General features: G+C 48.3%; 3 protein-coding genes across 3 annotated transcripts; all 3 read left to right on the top strand.

Annotated features, from left to right (window-relative positions):
- Nucleotides 1-98: 98 nt before the first annotated feature.
- On the top strand, nt 99-1,247 carry MYCFIDRAFT_1872 (uncharacterized protein; the record flags this gene model as incomplete). Its single annotated transcript, XM_007929680.1, has 1 exon — nt 99-1,247. A coding segment is annotated over one exon (1,149 nt), but the record flags the coding sequence as incomplete, so codon positions are not given.
- Nucleotides 1,248-4,148: 2,901 nt separating this feature from the next.
- On the top strand, nt 4,149-5,138 carry MYCFIDRAFT_47168 (uncharacterized protein; the record flags this gene model as incomplete). Its single annotated transcript, XM_007929791.1, has 1 exon — nt 4,149-5,138. One exon carries the CDS (start codon nt 4,149-4,151, stop codon nt 5,136-5,138), a length of 990 nt encoding a protein of 329 aa, XP_007927982.1.
- Nucleotides 5,139-9,156: 4,018 nt separating this feature from the next.
- Nucleotides 9,157-11,953, top strand: MYCFIDRAFT_211783 (uncharacterized protein). Its single transcript, XM_007930266.1, is given in 2 exon segments — nt 9,157-11,855; nt 11,871-11,953. The coding sequence occupies 1 exon segment, from the start codon at nt 9,273-9,275 to the stop codon at nt 11,703-11,705; it is 2,433 nt and encodes an 810-aa protein (XP_007928457.1). The 5' UTR covers nt 9,157-9,272; the 3' UTR covers nt 11,706-11,855; nt 11,871-11,953.
- The last annotated feature ends 2,870 nt before the right edge of the window (nt 11,954-14,823 follow it).

The following is a 14,823-nucleotide window of genomic DNA, read 5'->3' as shown; positions in this document are numbered from 1 at the left end:
ACGGCTCGACAAGTCGCATCAAAGATCAAAGTCAACCTAGAGATCCATTGACACTTGAGCATACAACAAACACAAAAGGAATGGCGCTCTCCGTAATAGGGACGCCGGTCCTCGGACAATTTCTCACAGCTATCAATGGCTTCATCCTGGTGCAAAACGCTCGAGAGCTTGCCAGCTACATTGCGATAGAACCTCCTTTTGGCAAGCTCTACTACGACTTGATAGCGGAGCTACAACAAAACTACCCGCAGGAGAAAGAAGACGCACTTGAGGAGAAGTGCAGACAGATGCTGGTCACTGCTAGGGAGGGCGTTGATGGCAGTGCGACTTGGACGCCATTCATTCTGTTCATGGTACAGTACTTGTCCTACCTTCGCGATGTCAACGAAGATACCAGCAAACTGCTGGAGACCTACGACTTACTCATTGGCTTGCAAGAAAGGGCAAACAGCGCGCTGAGCCACGGCACACTGGGCGTTCTTATGCTCCCTGTCGTGGTCAGGTGTGCACAAGTTGTCTGCCGCCTGGCAATAGGTCTCGATCGCCGACCAGAGCTTATGGCCCAGCTGAGATCAGCGGGAGCAGCAGCATCTGGTGGCGACGATGAGGGCAGCGCCAGGGAGACACTTCCTGAGAGAGCTGCCGAGATCCTACGTCGCGCCTTCACTGCCTGCATGAACGACAAGACCACAGCTGCCAACAAAGTCGAAGGCAAAAAGCAAGGCATCTACAAAATTGCCAACATCTGTCTCAAGATTCTGTTCCAGTGCCGCAAGACACGCAACGCCGCGATGATATTCGAGAACATCGGAAACCAATCTCCGCAGCTCTCGCTGTACCCCAAGAGTGAGCGAGTCACTTACCTCTACTACCTGGGCAGGTATCTGTTCCAGAACAACCACTTCTACCGAGCGCAAGAGGCACTTCAGTATGCTTATGATGAGTGCTCAGCGGGTGAGAATTTTATTCGCCAGAGGAGACATATTCTAGTCTACTTGGTCACCTCAAACATCATTCTTGGTCGCTTTCCTTCAGCTGCACTTCTCCAGCGACCTGAAGCTATTGGGTTCCAAGAGCACTTCGCGCCCATCATGCAGGCAATGAGGACTGGCAACTTGGCACTGTTTCGCCAGGCTCTTGACTTCAACGGGCCCCATGCAGACTGGTTCCTGCACTTCCGGGTACTTTTGCCATTGAGAAACAGATGCGAAGTACATGTCTGGCGGACGCTAGTGCGTCGTGTCTGGAAAACCATTGGTGCGCGCTACGCTCCTGGAACGAAGACCGCACCTTTAGTCGACATGGATGTCCTTGTCAACGCATTTAAGCTGGCGGAGGGCTCTTCAGCGCCTACATACATCGATGCGGACTTCGCTGGTGGGGACTACGAGCGGACTGATGGCTCAGGATATGAAATAATCAACATTGAATCGATCCTCTCGTCGTTGATTGACCAAGGCTTAGTCAAAGGATTCATTGTGCATTCGAGTCTGAAATTTGTCTTGTCTGGGACGAAGCAGAGTACCGAGGATCAGGTCGTACTTGCTGCTGCTTTTCCGCCGCCTTGGAGCGTGATTACTAGCAAGGCGAACAGGGCTAGTGGCGAGGTACCGGGATGGAGAAAGAGGCCGCAGGCTGGGCCTGGAGGAGGTGGGAGGGTGGTCAATATGAGCAACTTGGCGACTGTTGGGGCATCCTGAGTAAGAGATTCGGGAGCTGCACGGAATCAGACACAATGTGATCAGCCTCGAAAGTGAACTGTGAGTTGACACTACGATTTCAGACAGCTTTCGACCCAAGCTCTGTCTCGCGATCCGGTGTCATACGTTTTTGGTGTAAGCGCCGGTTCCCATGCAAAATAAGCAGGCATCTAAAGCAGTGCCAAATCCGCTCATCAATATCCACCAAGCATGATATCCAACTCCATACTCCATAATGTTCGCCGCTAGCCGCTTCGCCCTCACGGAATGCACTGCATTGGTCCCACTTGGGCGTTCCGTCCTGCAGGTTCTTCTCGGTCCAGCACGCCGGTTTTGTCCTCGGCCAAGATCCTTCTCAGCAACGCCGACAAGGACTCAAGAGCACTCTCGAACCCTGTTACAGAGCTCACCCGGAGCAGTATACGTTAGAGAGACGCTTCGTCCGCTCACCAGAGAAGCTTGCTTACCCGAAGAGAAGACACCAAGTCCCTCGTATCCAACGACTACCACGTCGACAATCTCGTGTGGCGCGTTCATGTATTGGTCGACGTTCTTGGAGATCTTGCCAGGAAAAGCGATAGTGGCATTTGCTGAGACTCGTCAGTATAGATCATCGACTGGACCGCTTCATTGACATACCCATGATCTGCTCGCGGGGGCCAGTAGTGTGGTCGCTAGACGCCATTCTGATTTTGGTGCGCGCCGCGACTGCGCGCCGCGACGATGTGGTGATGAGTACAAAGTTTCCGACAGCGATCAAAGGTTAACTATAGCTTTGGACTGCAATTCCAAGACAGGTCACGAAGAATTTCTGCGCAGCGCAAATCTCCTGCAATTCTTCCCTTCAATTCTATTATGTGTCTGTTTCGCATTTCTCGACTTACTTGACGTCGTCGAGGTGAGGGTACGTTTAATTTTCGCACTTTACTTTCTAAGATTCTGTTTTCTCGTCTTGGGCTCCTCCCTATACTTGCTAGTATAAATCCTATACTAGCCTTCGGCTGCCGAGATACTCTAAAGCATAAGATAGCAACAGTTATTAGGCCTAACACGTTATAGCACTTTACGTACCTATCTTAAGTAAGGCTACGGACCGGTTACGAGTATAGTCGTCGACACTCGGTATATAAGAGTAGAAGCTAGTTACTAATAAGTTCTATAAGCGGGAGGGCTTATATACGAAGCTATAGGTAGAGTAGTCTACGAGCTTCGAATATTAGTGCCTCCTATAATTCGATGCCTTTTAAATATCTATCGCTTTCGCCTTTAATCTATATAAGTATAACGCGAAGTCGAAAGAAGAACGTAATACTAATATACAAGATAGCGTCTAGGGTCTAGGCTATAGAGTAACAGCTCGGAGAGTAGCGTTAGTAGGATATTACTAGTATAGCGGACCGCGACATTTTTAATATCGTAATACGTCGTATTAGAGAACGAATATATTTTCTTATAAGGCAGTATTCTTGCGGCCGCTAAGGCGATTGTAAAGGAGACGTGCGAATGAGTGCCAGATGATGTAGGTTAATAAGTGGTAGATAGGCAACTCGCAGCGTAGAATACGGCGGAGGAGGAGAAAATCGGAGCCATCGTTCCATAGTATCTCAAATCAAGGAGAACCAAATATGTGGCGCCGGCCGCGCAGTAGCGACCCTGCTGATTCTGTACTGCCTGTCATCGGTATTGCTCGAGTGTTCTCAGAGAACAGTGGGTTGACTGGGGCAAGGATGTGAGCACACTGCATCCTGAGTCCTTGAAATCTTGGCCATAGCCTGAGCTGCAATGCAGTGCCGAGGAGATGTCATCAGTGCCAGACTCGTCGCCTCGAAGGGTTGACTTCGGTTGAAACTTGACGATGGAATGTCTGCTGTCAGAAATAAGCGTTGGAAGTGAGAGCAAGACCACTTGGTGGCCTGTTCCTTCCTTGCCGCCATGTCCATCCTCCGATCCCACATTGGCGTCTCGTGTCTCATCATAACAACAAAGTAGTGTCGCCGATGCCTCATGCTGGTGGGCATGTTTGGAAAGACGTTAGAGTGTACCGCCAGGAAGGCTTGTCACGAAATCGCACAGCTCGCCGCGAATCTGTCGATGTGGACGCGTGCAACCAATGCAGATTACCTCCACGAACTGACGAGCACATCGACATCGACACGGCGACGATGGTGGGCGAGATCAAGAGCATGGAATTGGAAATACTTCAGGCCCAGCGGGTTGGCGTCACGGCGAAGCATGGACAAAAGTAGGAGGTGCATGAATGCATCTTTTGCCTGTTACCGTGCCCTGCCCTGCATCATATCCAACTATCTACTCTGCCAGTATATTCGAGTCATTATGGCCAACACAGGTGTCAGTGTTTGAATATTCTCATACAGCCATCATTCTGCGACTTTGACAGGCCTAAGCAGCGGTCAATCTTCAATCTAGATAAGCAACTTGCCCATACTCATGGCTCGGGTGAGCAAGCCAAGAGTGGTACTTGGGCTCCTTACATTTGGCCCACCTGGATCCGAGTATCATGGCTCTAGAGTGACGGATATCACCAAGTTCACAGAGTGCCTGGACCATTTTCAGCAGCGAGGATACAATGAAGTCGACACTGCAAGAACATACGTTGGCGGTCTGCAGGAGAGCTTTACCAGAGAAGCTAAGTGGCAACAACGAGGCCTATCACTTGCAACGAAGTGGTACCCGCAGAAGCCCGGAGACAACACGAAGGAAAATATCAAGAAGAACTTAGAGACCAGCCTCGCAGAACTCGGAGGTCAACAAGTCGATCTGTTTTACCTCCATGCTCCTGATCGTTCTGTCCCTTTCGAGGAGACTCTAGAAGCATGTAATGAACTTCACCATGCTGGCAAATTCAAGCGGCTGGGCATCAGCAACTACGCTGCGTGGGAGGTGGCAGAAATTTGCAGCATTGCAAAACAGCGAGGATGGATCCAGCCGACTGTATATCAAGCCATGTACAACTCCTTGACAAGAGCCATCGAAGAGGAGCTGGTGCCATGCTGCAGAAAATTTGGCATTGACATCCTCGCATACAATCCTCTAGCCGGCGGTGTCCTCAGTGGCAAGTACAAAAGCAGAGAAACACCCTCCGATGGCCGTTTTTCGGAGATTGATCCTAAAATGGGAAAACAATATCGGGAGCGATACCTCAAAGATTCGAATTTCACGGCGCTTCAGATGGTGGAGCGTGTGGCCAAGGAGCATGATTTGACTCTACCTCAAGTCGCGTTTCGCTGGTGTGTACATCATAGCATGCTGGATATGGAGGCTGGGGATGGAATTGTGATTGGAGTCAGCAGTCTGGAGCAGCTGAAGACTAATCTGGATCACGTTGAAGAAGGGCCGTTGCCTGATGCCATCGTTCAAGCATTGGACGATGCGTGGCTGAAGGTCACAAAGGCTGAGTGTCCACTGTACTGGCGGTAGTGCCCAGCGATCTTATCCTTCACATTGGAAATAATGGGGCTCAATTGTGCATTTTGTGTGTATATCTTGCCGCCCTTCCGGCACTCAGTCCAAGGCCTCGCTGGCATTGCTGACCAAAAATAAGAATAATGTCGTAGAAAGGCATGATTGCCGTGTTCTGAGATCGGTATGAGACGTTCAATGGGATCGAAGTATGAAACAAGTGGCCGCGAGGCTGAGTGCCACCCCTTGAAGGCTGCTTCACCCATCTCAGGTGCGTGAAGCAGTGTGCCGTGTGGTGCGAGGCCCCTGGAACAGCGGATGATCCCATGATGACGAGCGCAGCATGCTGAAACAATGATTGGTGTGTGGTCAAACTGTGTATACGAGGCTAACGCAGGAACACGCAGCAAGCGGCAGGAACACTGCACGGCGTGCTGATCCGAGCGTGTCACGTGTGGCAGGCCCAGTTCAGTGGCCTATATATCAGCAACTCGCGCTGATTGGCTCGACCCACTTTTACCCCAATCCCACCCCTTACCTCGAGTTGCTAGCAACTCCCCTAATAAATTTAGTTAAAATGTGCTTTAAATTTAAAAGGGCTTTAGGAATATAGTAATTTCTACTAAGGTCGCTAGCGATAACTTAATAAAGCTAAAGTTAACGTATAGTATAGCCGTTACGCTAAATTCGAGATATATCTACTTGCTCTTGCCTTATTGTCTATTGCTACTACTACCGCTACCGCTACTACTACCGCCGCTATAGTATAGATTACTACTAAAGGTCCTACTATTAAATAGCCGCCGCTGTTTTTCTAATAAGTATCGTCGGTCGTTAATAAATACCCCTACCTACTAATTACTAAGTTATAATATATCTATTAGCGACTATTGTTATAGACTTATAGTATATATCTTAATAGGTTTAATAGCTATAGCGTCGGTATATCGGCGGCTACTATAGAGTAGCGAAGACTACTCGATATAGTAGGCATATATAGAAGGCGCTATTAGTAAAGGACCTAGCGCATTGCGTCTATTAAACTGCCGTCGTTTAAAGAAGATATACTATATTAGAAAGTACCGTCGCCTATAGCGTATATATTCTATAGTACTAAGTTAGTTACCTACGTAGGCTTAAATTGCGATAGTAGAGGGGCCTAGAACGACAGCGGAGGATAGTAGTAACTGTTTCTATACTAATTAGTATAGAAAGTAGTCGCCGTATACTCTAGCGCGCGCTAAGTGCCCTTCTTTAGCGCGAATAGGTCCCTCGCCTATCGCGGTTATTATATTTAGCGAGGTTGTTATTACTAGTAGACTAATAGTAAGGCGCCTACGCCTATATCGACCTACGCCTATTAGATAGCAAATAACGTGCTATTATCGTATCGCTATCGATACTACTAGAGCTATTATAATAGCTCTACCGCTGCCGATAGTCGTATATATTTAGACAAATACTATATAGCAATATTAGTCCGATAGGCGTATAACAAGTTAGCTAGAATAACCGCCTCCGCCTACTTTGCCTTCTAATAATAGTTGTATATAATGTTCTCGAGTATACTACGTAATAGAAGGTAACGGTCCTTCGTAATAGTACGAAGAGTCTCTACCTTACCTTCCTTATCTTCTTCTAGTAGATTCTCGTTAATAAGCTATTCTAAGTATATTTTAGTTAAGTTAATATCGCTATTAAAGCCTTTAGAGTCGAAGAAACAGTCTATATAGCAATCTACCTATTAAGCAGTTATTCTACTGCCTTTAATCTCTTAATCGTACTAGATATAGCGATACGGTTAGTAATACTACTTCTAGAAGTAATACTAGTATATATTAGGGATATAGTTATCGATCTGTAGTTAATATCGTAACTAATTTAGAAGGCCGCTATTAGCGCGCTTCTAAGCGAGTCGATACTGCTTAGTAATAAGGCTTTAAAGGCAATATAGAAGCTCGTTAAACTGCTCGCAATCGCCTTATAGTCGACTAAATAGGTAAAGTATATTATCCTTCGTAGAAGCCTTATTAGCATTGTTATACTACTTCCTATCTACCTTTAGCGAGTATATAAGGGTGCCGGAGAGTAAGAAGTTGCCCTTAATAGTACTAATATCGCTCTTAAAATCGGAGTAGTAACCCTTAACTAGCGACGTTGTATATACCTAAGTAATAGCAGTTAGCAAATACCCGCTCTAAGAGGACGGAAGGTACTATTATATAGTACTTATACGTATAAGCAGTAGATTGTTCCTCCGCTAGTAGGTAGTCTATATCTAAGCGTACTCGACTAACTATTCTCGTTCTATATAGCTATACTTCTCGTCGTTCTTGCTGCTAGGAAGGGCATTAAAAGCAGCCTATATTCCAACCTCTACCTCTTCCTTAGACTCTACGTATAGTATAACCTATACGAGCTTCTTATAGACCTTCTTATAAGCACTCTTAAGCGGAAATTTGCGGCGGATAGTCTGTAACGAGTATCGTTAGCATAGGTAGGTATAAACCTATAGAAATATGTCTCGAATAGCCTATTATTTAGATGCCGAGTTATTAAGAATAGACTATTATAACTGCTAGCCGCTAGGCTTACTATAACGACCCTAAGAAGCTATATAGCTAAGTGCTTACGCGTAGACAACACTATGTTTGCTTTCTAGTAGTGCGTATACTATAGGCCGCTATTTAAGGTTGTCGTCGCTTATAAGGACGTTAAATAGCTTCTAATCTAGTTAATTAACTTCGTATATATCGTCTAGTAGTATTAATTTGCCGTACTTTATTAACAACTAAATACCTTCTTCTATTACCTATACAAAGCCTCTCCTAATGCTATCTTTAGTATTAATACTAAACTATTAGAAGTATAGGTTATACTCCTTTATAGTCCGTATAATAGCCTATAATTAAAGGTCCGTATTGCCTCTCTCTTCTTAAGTTATAAAGCGCTTGTTACGGTTATAATAAGGCGATTGTTTAGTAGTATTATTTATAGCACTAATATCGAGATAAGAGATACCGAGATTGTTACTATATTGCCCCTATAAGGCGTCGAAGGTTCTTCTAGCTTATAGCGAGTAATCGATTTGCTTTTTAACCTTATCTTTAATATATTAGCAAACCTTCTAGCTATTAAGATAGTCGAGCGTATATATATATTTAGTTATAGTAGTATAGCGACGAATACTAACTCTTCTAGTAGCCTTATTATTACGGTATTTAACCTTAGTAATAAAGCCTATTCTATACTCCTTCTTAAGCGGCTTAAATATACGCCTGTCCTTAATACCTACTACTTCCTTATTTAGCTTATTAAGGCGCTGCTTTTCTATATAATAGAAGTAGGACTTCTTATAGTATAGCCCTATCTCTATATAGGGTATTATTATAGACAGCTTCTTAGTAGATTTCTAGATATATTAATTGCTATATAGTTTCTAGATTAAACTCTACCTATTAGTATCTATTTCAATGTCTTCTATAAGGTTAAATACTCGTTGTCGAAGCCGCTAAAGGGTAGCGACGTCGTTAGGCGTAGATAGGTCTATTATAGAATACAGGGGTTAATAGAAGAGGTTATATAGAAAATTTAGGATAAGCGGAGGATGTAGGTGTGCTAAGACTACGATCTATATAAGGTTTAGCGGGGCTTGGTAGGGCCAGCGTTGCTAGCAACTCCGGCTGCCCCGTGCCACCCCTGCAGTTGCTGATATATAGCTAACCCCCAGTTCAAACTTCAAAATTCAAATCTGCGCCGTGCCGTCTGATCCTGGCAACGCGGCGACCAGAGCACAACGGCGCTGGCGCTTGTGTGTTCGTGTGGACTACGCGGTGATGATCGCAATGCCCTCCCCTGCCCTGCCCTGCCCGCTGCCCATGACGGATGACGATGTACGATGTACCTGGCCCGGAGTTTTGCACGCACAGCTCGCCGCTGTCTCCATCTGACACAGCGCCCATCGCACCGGCTGCCTCTCGCAGCTTCTGCTTCCGCTCTTGCTCCTGCTCTTGCGCGTGCTCTTCTTTCCTTCCATATTCCACCTTCCCTGCGCTGCGCTGCTCGGTCCATGTCTGCCGTCTGAGCACCTGGCACTCTTTCTTTTGATGCGCTTTCCGTCTTTTTGTTCCTTCCCTCCTTCTTGCATCCATCATGTTTTTCTCGTCGCTCCTTGTGGCAGCCTCGCTGCTCCGTACCATTGCCGCACACCCATCCAACAAGCCAGCTTCAGGCACCTTTGACCATGCCCTCCAGAAGCGCGCCGGTCAGGTCATCACGTCAGGCGCAAACGGCCTGGGCGATGGCCAAATCCACTCGCGCCTAGAGATCCGTGATCTCGCCAACAGATCCGACGAATGGTCCCTTTACATTCGAACCATGGCCAAGTGGCAGCAGGTTGCCCAGAGCGACACCACCGGCTACTTTGGCATTTCCAGCATTCATGGCGTGCCTCGCACGAGCTGGGATGGAGTTGAGCAGTGCGACAGCTGCGGTAGTGCCGACGGTTACTGCACCCACAACTCCGTCCTGTTCCCTGCTTGGCACCGTGCTTACATGGCACTGTATGAGCAGGAGCTCTTGAAGGTCGCTGCTGAAGTCGCTTCCTCTTTCTCCGGCGACTTTGGTTCTCGCATGCAAGCTGCTGCCCAGGTTCTTCGTATCCCATACTGGGATTGGGCCGCCAACCCAGACAACGGCGGCGATGTGCTTCCACCAGCCATCAGCGCCCAGCAGCTCACCATTGCTGGTCCAAATGGCCAGGAGACCGTCAGCAACCCTCTGTTCGACTACAAGTTCACTAGCTCCAGTGGCATGTACTACTCGCCTTTCACCGTCTGGGACACCACTCTTCGCTACCCCACCAGCAATGCGAGGGGTGCTACCAGCCAGGAGCAACAGGCAACTACAGCATTCAACCAGCTCCGCGAGAACATTCAGGACCAGGTCTACGGTCTGCTGACCAACTGCGACAACTACCTCCACTTCGCCACCGATGACTCCAGCTCTTCCACTGGCAAGTGCGCCAACAGCTTGGAGGGCATCCACAACACCATCCACACAACCTGCGGTGGTGCTGGTTCTTCCAGCGTTTCCGGCGGCCACATGACCTACCTTCCCTTGGCATCCTTCGACCCAATCTTCTGGATTCACCACGCCAACGTTGACCGCCTGTTTGCCTTGTGGCAGACCCTCCACCCAAACATTTACGGTGCTTCCCAGACTGCTCCTCACGCTACCTGGACCATCGCATCTGGCTCCACCCAGGACGCGAACTCGCCCCTCATGCCATTCCGCAAGGATGCAAACAACTTCTGGACCACCAACGACGTCAAGGACTGGTCCAACACCTTCAAATACACCTACCCCGAGTTCGCCGCCAGTGATGGTAGCCAGGATGCCATCATCAACTACATCAACAGCTTGTACGGATCGGACGCCCATCTTACCGCGAGCGCCGTCTCCAACGACGTCGAGAAGAGCGGCAACAAGGCTTCTTCTTCCTCCTCCACCGAGAGATCCACTTCGATTGCTGCCCGCGCGCACGCTCCAACAGCCTTCTACAGCACCTCAGCGAGCACTTCATCTGCGAGCGACAGCGGCTTTGGCATTGGTGTGGGAATCGGTCCAATCAGCATGTCTCTCAGCATTCCATTTGGAAATGGGCCATCCGGATCTGCTGCAACATCTGCTCCATCCAAGACCTACCCGAGCATGTCCAACGCATGGAACGGCACTGCTACCCACAAGTCCCCTGCCCCAACCGGTCCCGGCTCCACCGTCGTTGACCCACGTTTCATCGCACCAAATGGCAGCACTTACGAATACCAGTGCCATGTGCAGACTCCACGCTACGCCTTCAACGGCTCATACACTGTCTACGTGTTCGATGGCCAACCATCCTCCAACGACTCCTCCGCATGGCTCGGTGACGACAACTGCATTGGTATCATGGGTGTTCTTGCTGGTGGCGCCATGTCTGGTCACGATATTCTTTCTTCTGGATCCGTGCCAATCACCCGTCACCTGCAGAAACAGTGCAAGGCTGGCAAGCTTGAGGATATGAGCGAGGCGAACGTCACCCCATACATGGCCAAGAACCTCAACTGGAAGATCATCTACGCTGGCGAGGAGGTTCATCCCAATGCGCTTTCGGGCTTCAAGTCCAGCTTCTGGTCTGGTTCATCCACTCGAGCTGGCAATGGTCTCCTTCCATCTTGGTCTGACTTCTTGCCAAACATCGATGTCACCAAGGGCAAGGCTGGTGGTGTTCAGCAACTTGCTGAGGCGATTGGTAACGAAGTTGGAAATGGTATTGGCGCTCTGACCAGCGCGATTGGCGGCATCCTCCCAGGCGCAACTGGCTATGGCTCACCATCCGGATCATCGCCAGCCGAGTCACCTGCTGAGTCTAACCCAACAGCGACGCAAGCCTACGGAAGCCCAGCTGTCACGTCTGCACCATCTTACCCAGCGTCTCCAGAAGAGGAAGGGGAAGAGACTGTGACAGTTTACGTTACGGAGTACGAGACAGTTTGCGCGTGCCAGTCAGCACCTACGAGCGCACCAGCCGCACCTACATATTGAGATTAAGTGTAATGGCAACCAGATCCGATGTGGATGAAGGGACATAGAGAAAGCAGTATTGGGCTATATCAAATCATGAGGATGGTTTTGGACAGGAAATAGCCCAGGTAATACCCTCAGCGCGGGAATGACAATTGCATAGCGGATGTCTCGAGTATGATCCATGTTCTTTATGTTCAGTCTGTGTATATCTTATCTAGAGCAGCTGTTTTAAGAGTCTAGTGTTGTACACATGATTCCCGCCCTGCACCCCTCTCTTTCTCCCCATTCTGATGAGGGATGCACCCAGGCCACTCGAAATTGGATCTTCGTCCAAGAATCGTGGCATTGAGGGTTTGGTTCCTTTTCGGGCACTCTGAAACTCGAATTCGGCTCGTTTGTGCCGACTAGGTTCGAGGAAGTCAGGGATGCTTGACCATGCAGGCTCATTGCGCTTGCGTCACACACGTGTCGGACGAAAGTGTACACCAGGGCTGCCATGTTCAAGAGCCGCACCTCCGTATTCTCGACTGTGGTTTCGCTCGTGGACTACGAGAGTTGGGCGATGATGCAGCATGCAGCTTCTTATCAGCAAGGTACGACCACTTCTGTGCCTCAGGAAACGAACTTGCACGTTGCAGATTTCATGATGATATGCCGTGCTCCCATCGGAAGGGCCACGTGTACTACAACATCACCGCTTTGTCTTGCGCGTGGCTCGGGAGACCGTTTGCTTCTCGCACCTCGCACCTTGCACCAGGCGGATGGCAGCATTGCAGTATTCATCACAGCACAAATGTCAGAAGCCGGCAGCCGCTGTCAGGAGCAAGTTTCAAGGGCACCCGCGGCAGAAGCACTACGTGGCAGACACACTAAAGGTCCTCGATTTGGAAGGGTATGCGCGTACAGGACAACAGTAGTGACTGATGAACCCGACGAGGGACTTTTGCGGACGAGGAGAACCTGGAGGCTGGGGCTGGAGCTGGTCGAGATCCGATGCGGACGGCGGTGCGAGCCCTTACCGGAGAGCGAGATGCCACAGCACCAGCCTGCAACCAATGCGTATCTCCGTTTTGATGAAGCTTTGTTTGCCCTGACGACATTTCAAGCAATAGTCGATACACTTTCGAAGGTGAGGTTGGAAGAAAGTTGAAAAAGCATTCCAATGCACATCATTCGGAAGAGTCTATCTGAACCTCGCTCACCGTCCTCGCCAAGGATCCTTCTCCGCGGAGACCGTTCAGAGCAGGATGATACAGCCATTTCGATCGCTCTGGAAGTAATGCCCACAACTCTCCAGCCTTTTCGCTTATATCTTCGACTGTCTCGGTCTTCAACCTGCGGACATAATCTTCTTCGATCTTGGAACGATAACTGTGAGAAGGGTTATGTCAGCAGGTAGATAGGGTGGTGGTGAATCAGTGTAGTATTCGATAAGGATCTAGAAGGAGAGGGAGGAAGGCAGGAGAGTTGGCCCAACGCCAAGCGCTAAGCCCTGCCTGAGGCATCGAAACCCTAGCTTCACTCGGCCTGGTCACATGCCAATTACGTGTAGCCTCTTTGGTCCTAACACACGCTTCCCTTCTAAAGGCCGCGCCCTCGTAGCCTGCCTATATTCCAATCTCGACCTCCATTGCCGCTAACTTAGCAAGTCTAATAAGCTGCTTAGCCCGCGCTAAATTAAACACTTAACTACCTAATTATATAACTATGTTAAACCTTACCTCTAAACAACACAATGTACAACTCTAACTGCGCTATCTCTATATATAATGAACTATAAAGTAATATATATCTATAAGAATTGAGGGCCTTCGACTAATTACAATACGAGCGCGTCTTCCCTACTATAATAGGTAGACGTACGAGGTATTATAGCACTGCCTCCGTTCTAAGTAATATCGTACGAGTTCTTTGCGTCTACTCTAACAGACCTAGAAATGTCCGCTCCGAGGGTTTGTCCGCTTCCGAGGGTTGTTCTTATTGTTACGAGGGCTATTATTTACTATCGTAGTTTTACTAGCCTAAATTAGTTAGGTTTGGCAGCCTTTAAGTGTTAACTAATTATATCTTTTCAAAAAACACAGCTCGTCTAGTTTCTATAGGTGAAGGCTATTATAAGTGCAGTAGTAGAGGTTCGCCTCGCTTAAAGGGTCGGAAAGATCGAGGAGTAACCTATTGTCCGCAAGATCGACCCCGGCTAGCTTAGCTCTATAGTTTTGCCCTTAGTTAGTCCATTAGTCGCTCAATCTTTTAACTTAGTCAAAGTTTTAACTTAGCCTCAAAGTTTTAATCAAACCTTTAATAGGCTTAAGGCTTTAATCAAAGTTTTGATTAAGGGTGCCTTAGGCTCGTAGTATAGGTAAGGTTGTGTCTATAGGCGTAGCGATAACAGCAAGTAATATTAACAATAGCGGCGCTAGTCGTTTTAGCGCCAACTTCACCTCGCTTCTAATCTTCTTCCTTAACTAATAACACACTCCGCAACACCGTCACTAATATAGCCGCGCCGGCCGCGCCGATTGCCTAGGCCTCGAGGCCTCGACGGAATAAGGGAACAAGAGGGGGCTCTAAGAGAAGGGTCTTATAGGGTGCGCTAGTAAGGAGGTAGAGTCCTCGAAAGAGCAGGCGATTAGTTAATAGACGCGTCGTAGTGCGCCTAGTATAGTCTTATTGTCCTAGTTTGCCGGCCTCTAATTAGTCAGCTAATAGCACCCCGGGGGTAGCATTGTTCCTAGGCGACATTATAGGCCCTTAGCCTTCTTCTTGTTCTTTACACTAGTCTAATACTCATCTAACAACTTAGTTATATCCTTAAACGAGTCTTCGGCCTCCTACGAGTCCTATTTAGGTGAATAGCCTTGCCATCTTAGGAGGTACTCCTTCTTGCCTCGCCTAGTGCGATGCTATAGGATACGTTCTATAGACTACAGCTCCTCACTATCCGCTAGTATGTCTTCGTGTTCTGTAGGGGCTTCATCCCCTTCGCGTAGGTAGTACGGCTTAAGGAGGGATATATAGAAGGTGTTATAGATTGTGTAATGAGGTAGGAGCTACAACTAATAGGCCTATACGGAGGAGCCCTTAACTTCTCGAATGCGGAATGGGCTAATATATCTTAATGCGAGCTTAAGCCTTG

The sequence above is a fragment of the Pseudocercospora fijiensis genome (genome assembly GCF_000340215.1).
Source record: "Pseudocercospora fijiensis CIRAD86 unplaced genomic scaffold MYCFIscaffold_6, whole genome shotgun sequence".
NCBI classification, from domain to species: domain Eukaryota; kingdom Fungi; phylum Ascomycota; class Dothideomycetes; order Mycosphaerellales; family Mycosphaerellaceae; genus Pseudocercospora; species Pseudocercospora fijiensis.
The sequence above is the reverse complement of the archived record's forward strand: the minus strand, read 5'-3'. Positions and strand labels throughout refer to the sequence as shown.

Bases quoted from the DNA above. Each gene is read 5' to 3' on its own strand.
- MYCFIDRAFT_211783 (XM_007930266.1), top strand. From the start codon at position 9,273: ATGTTTTTCTCGTCGCTCCTTGTGGCAGCCTCGCTGCTCCGTACCATT.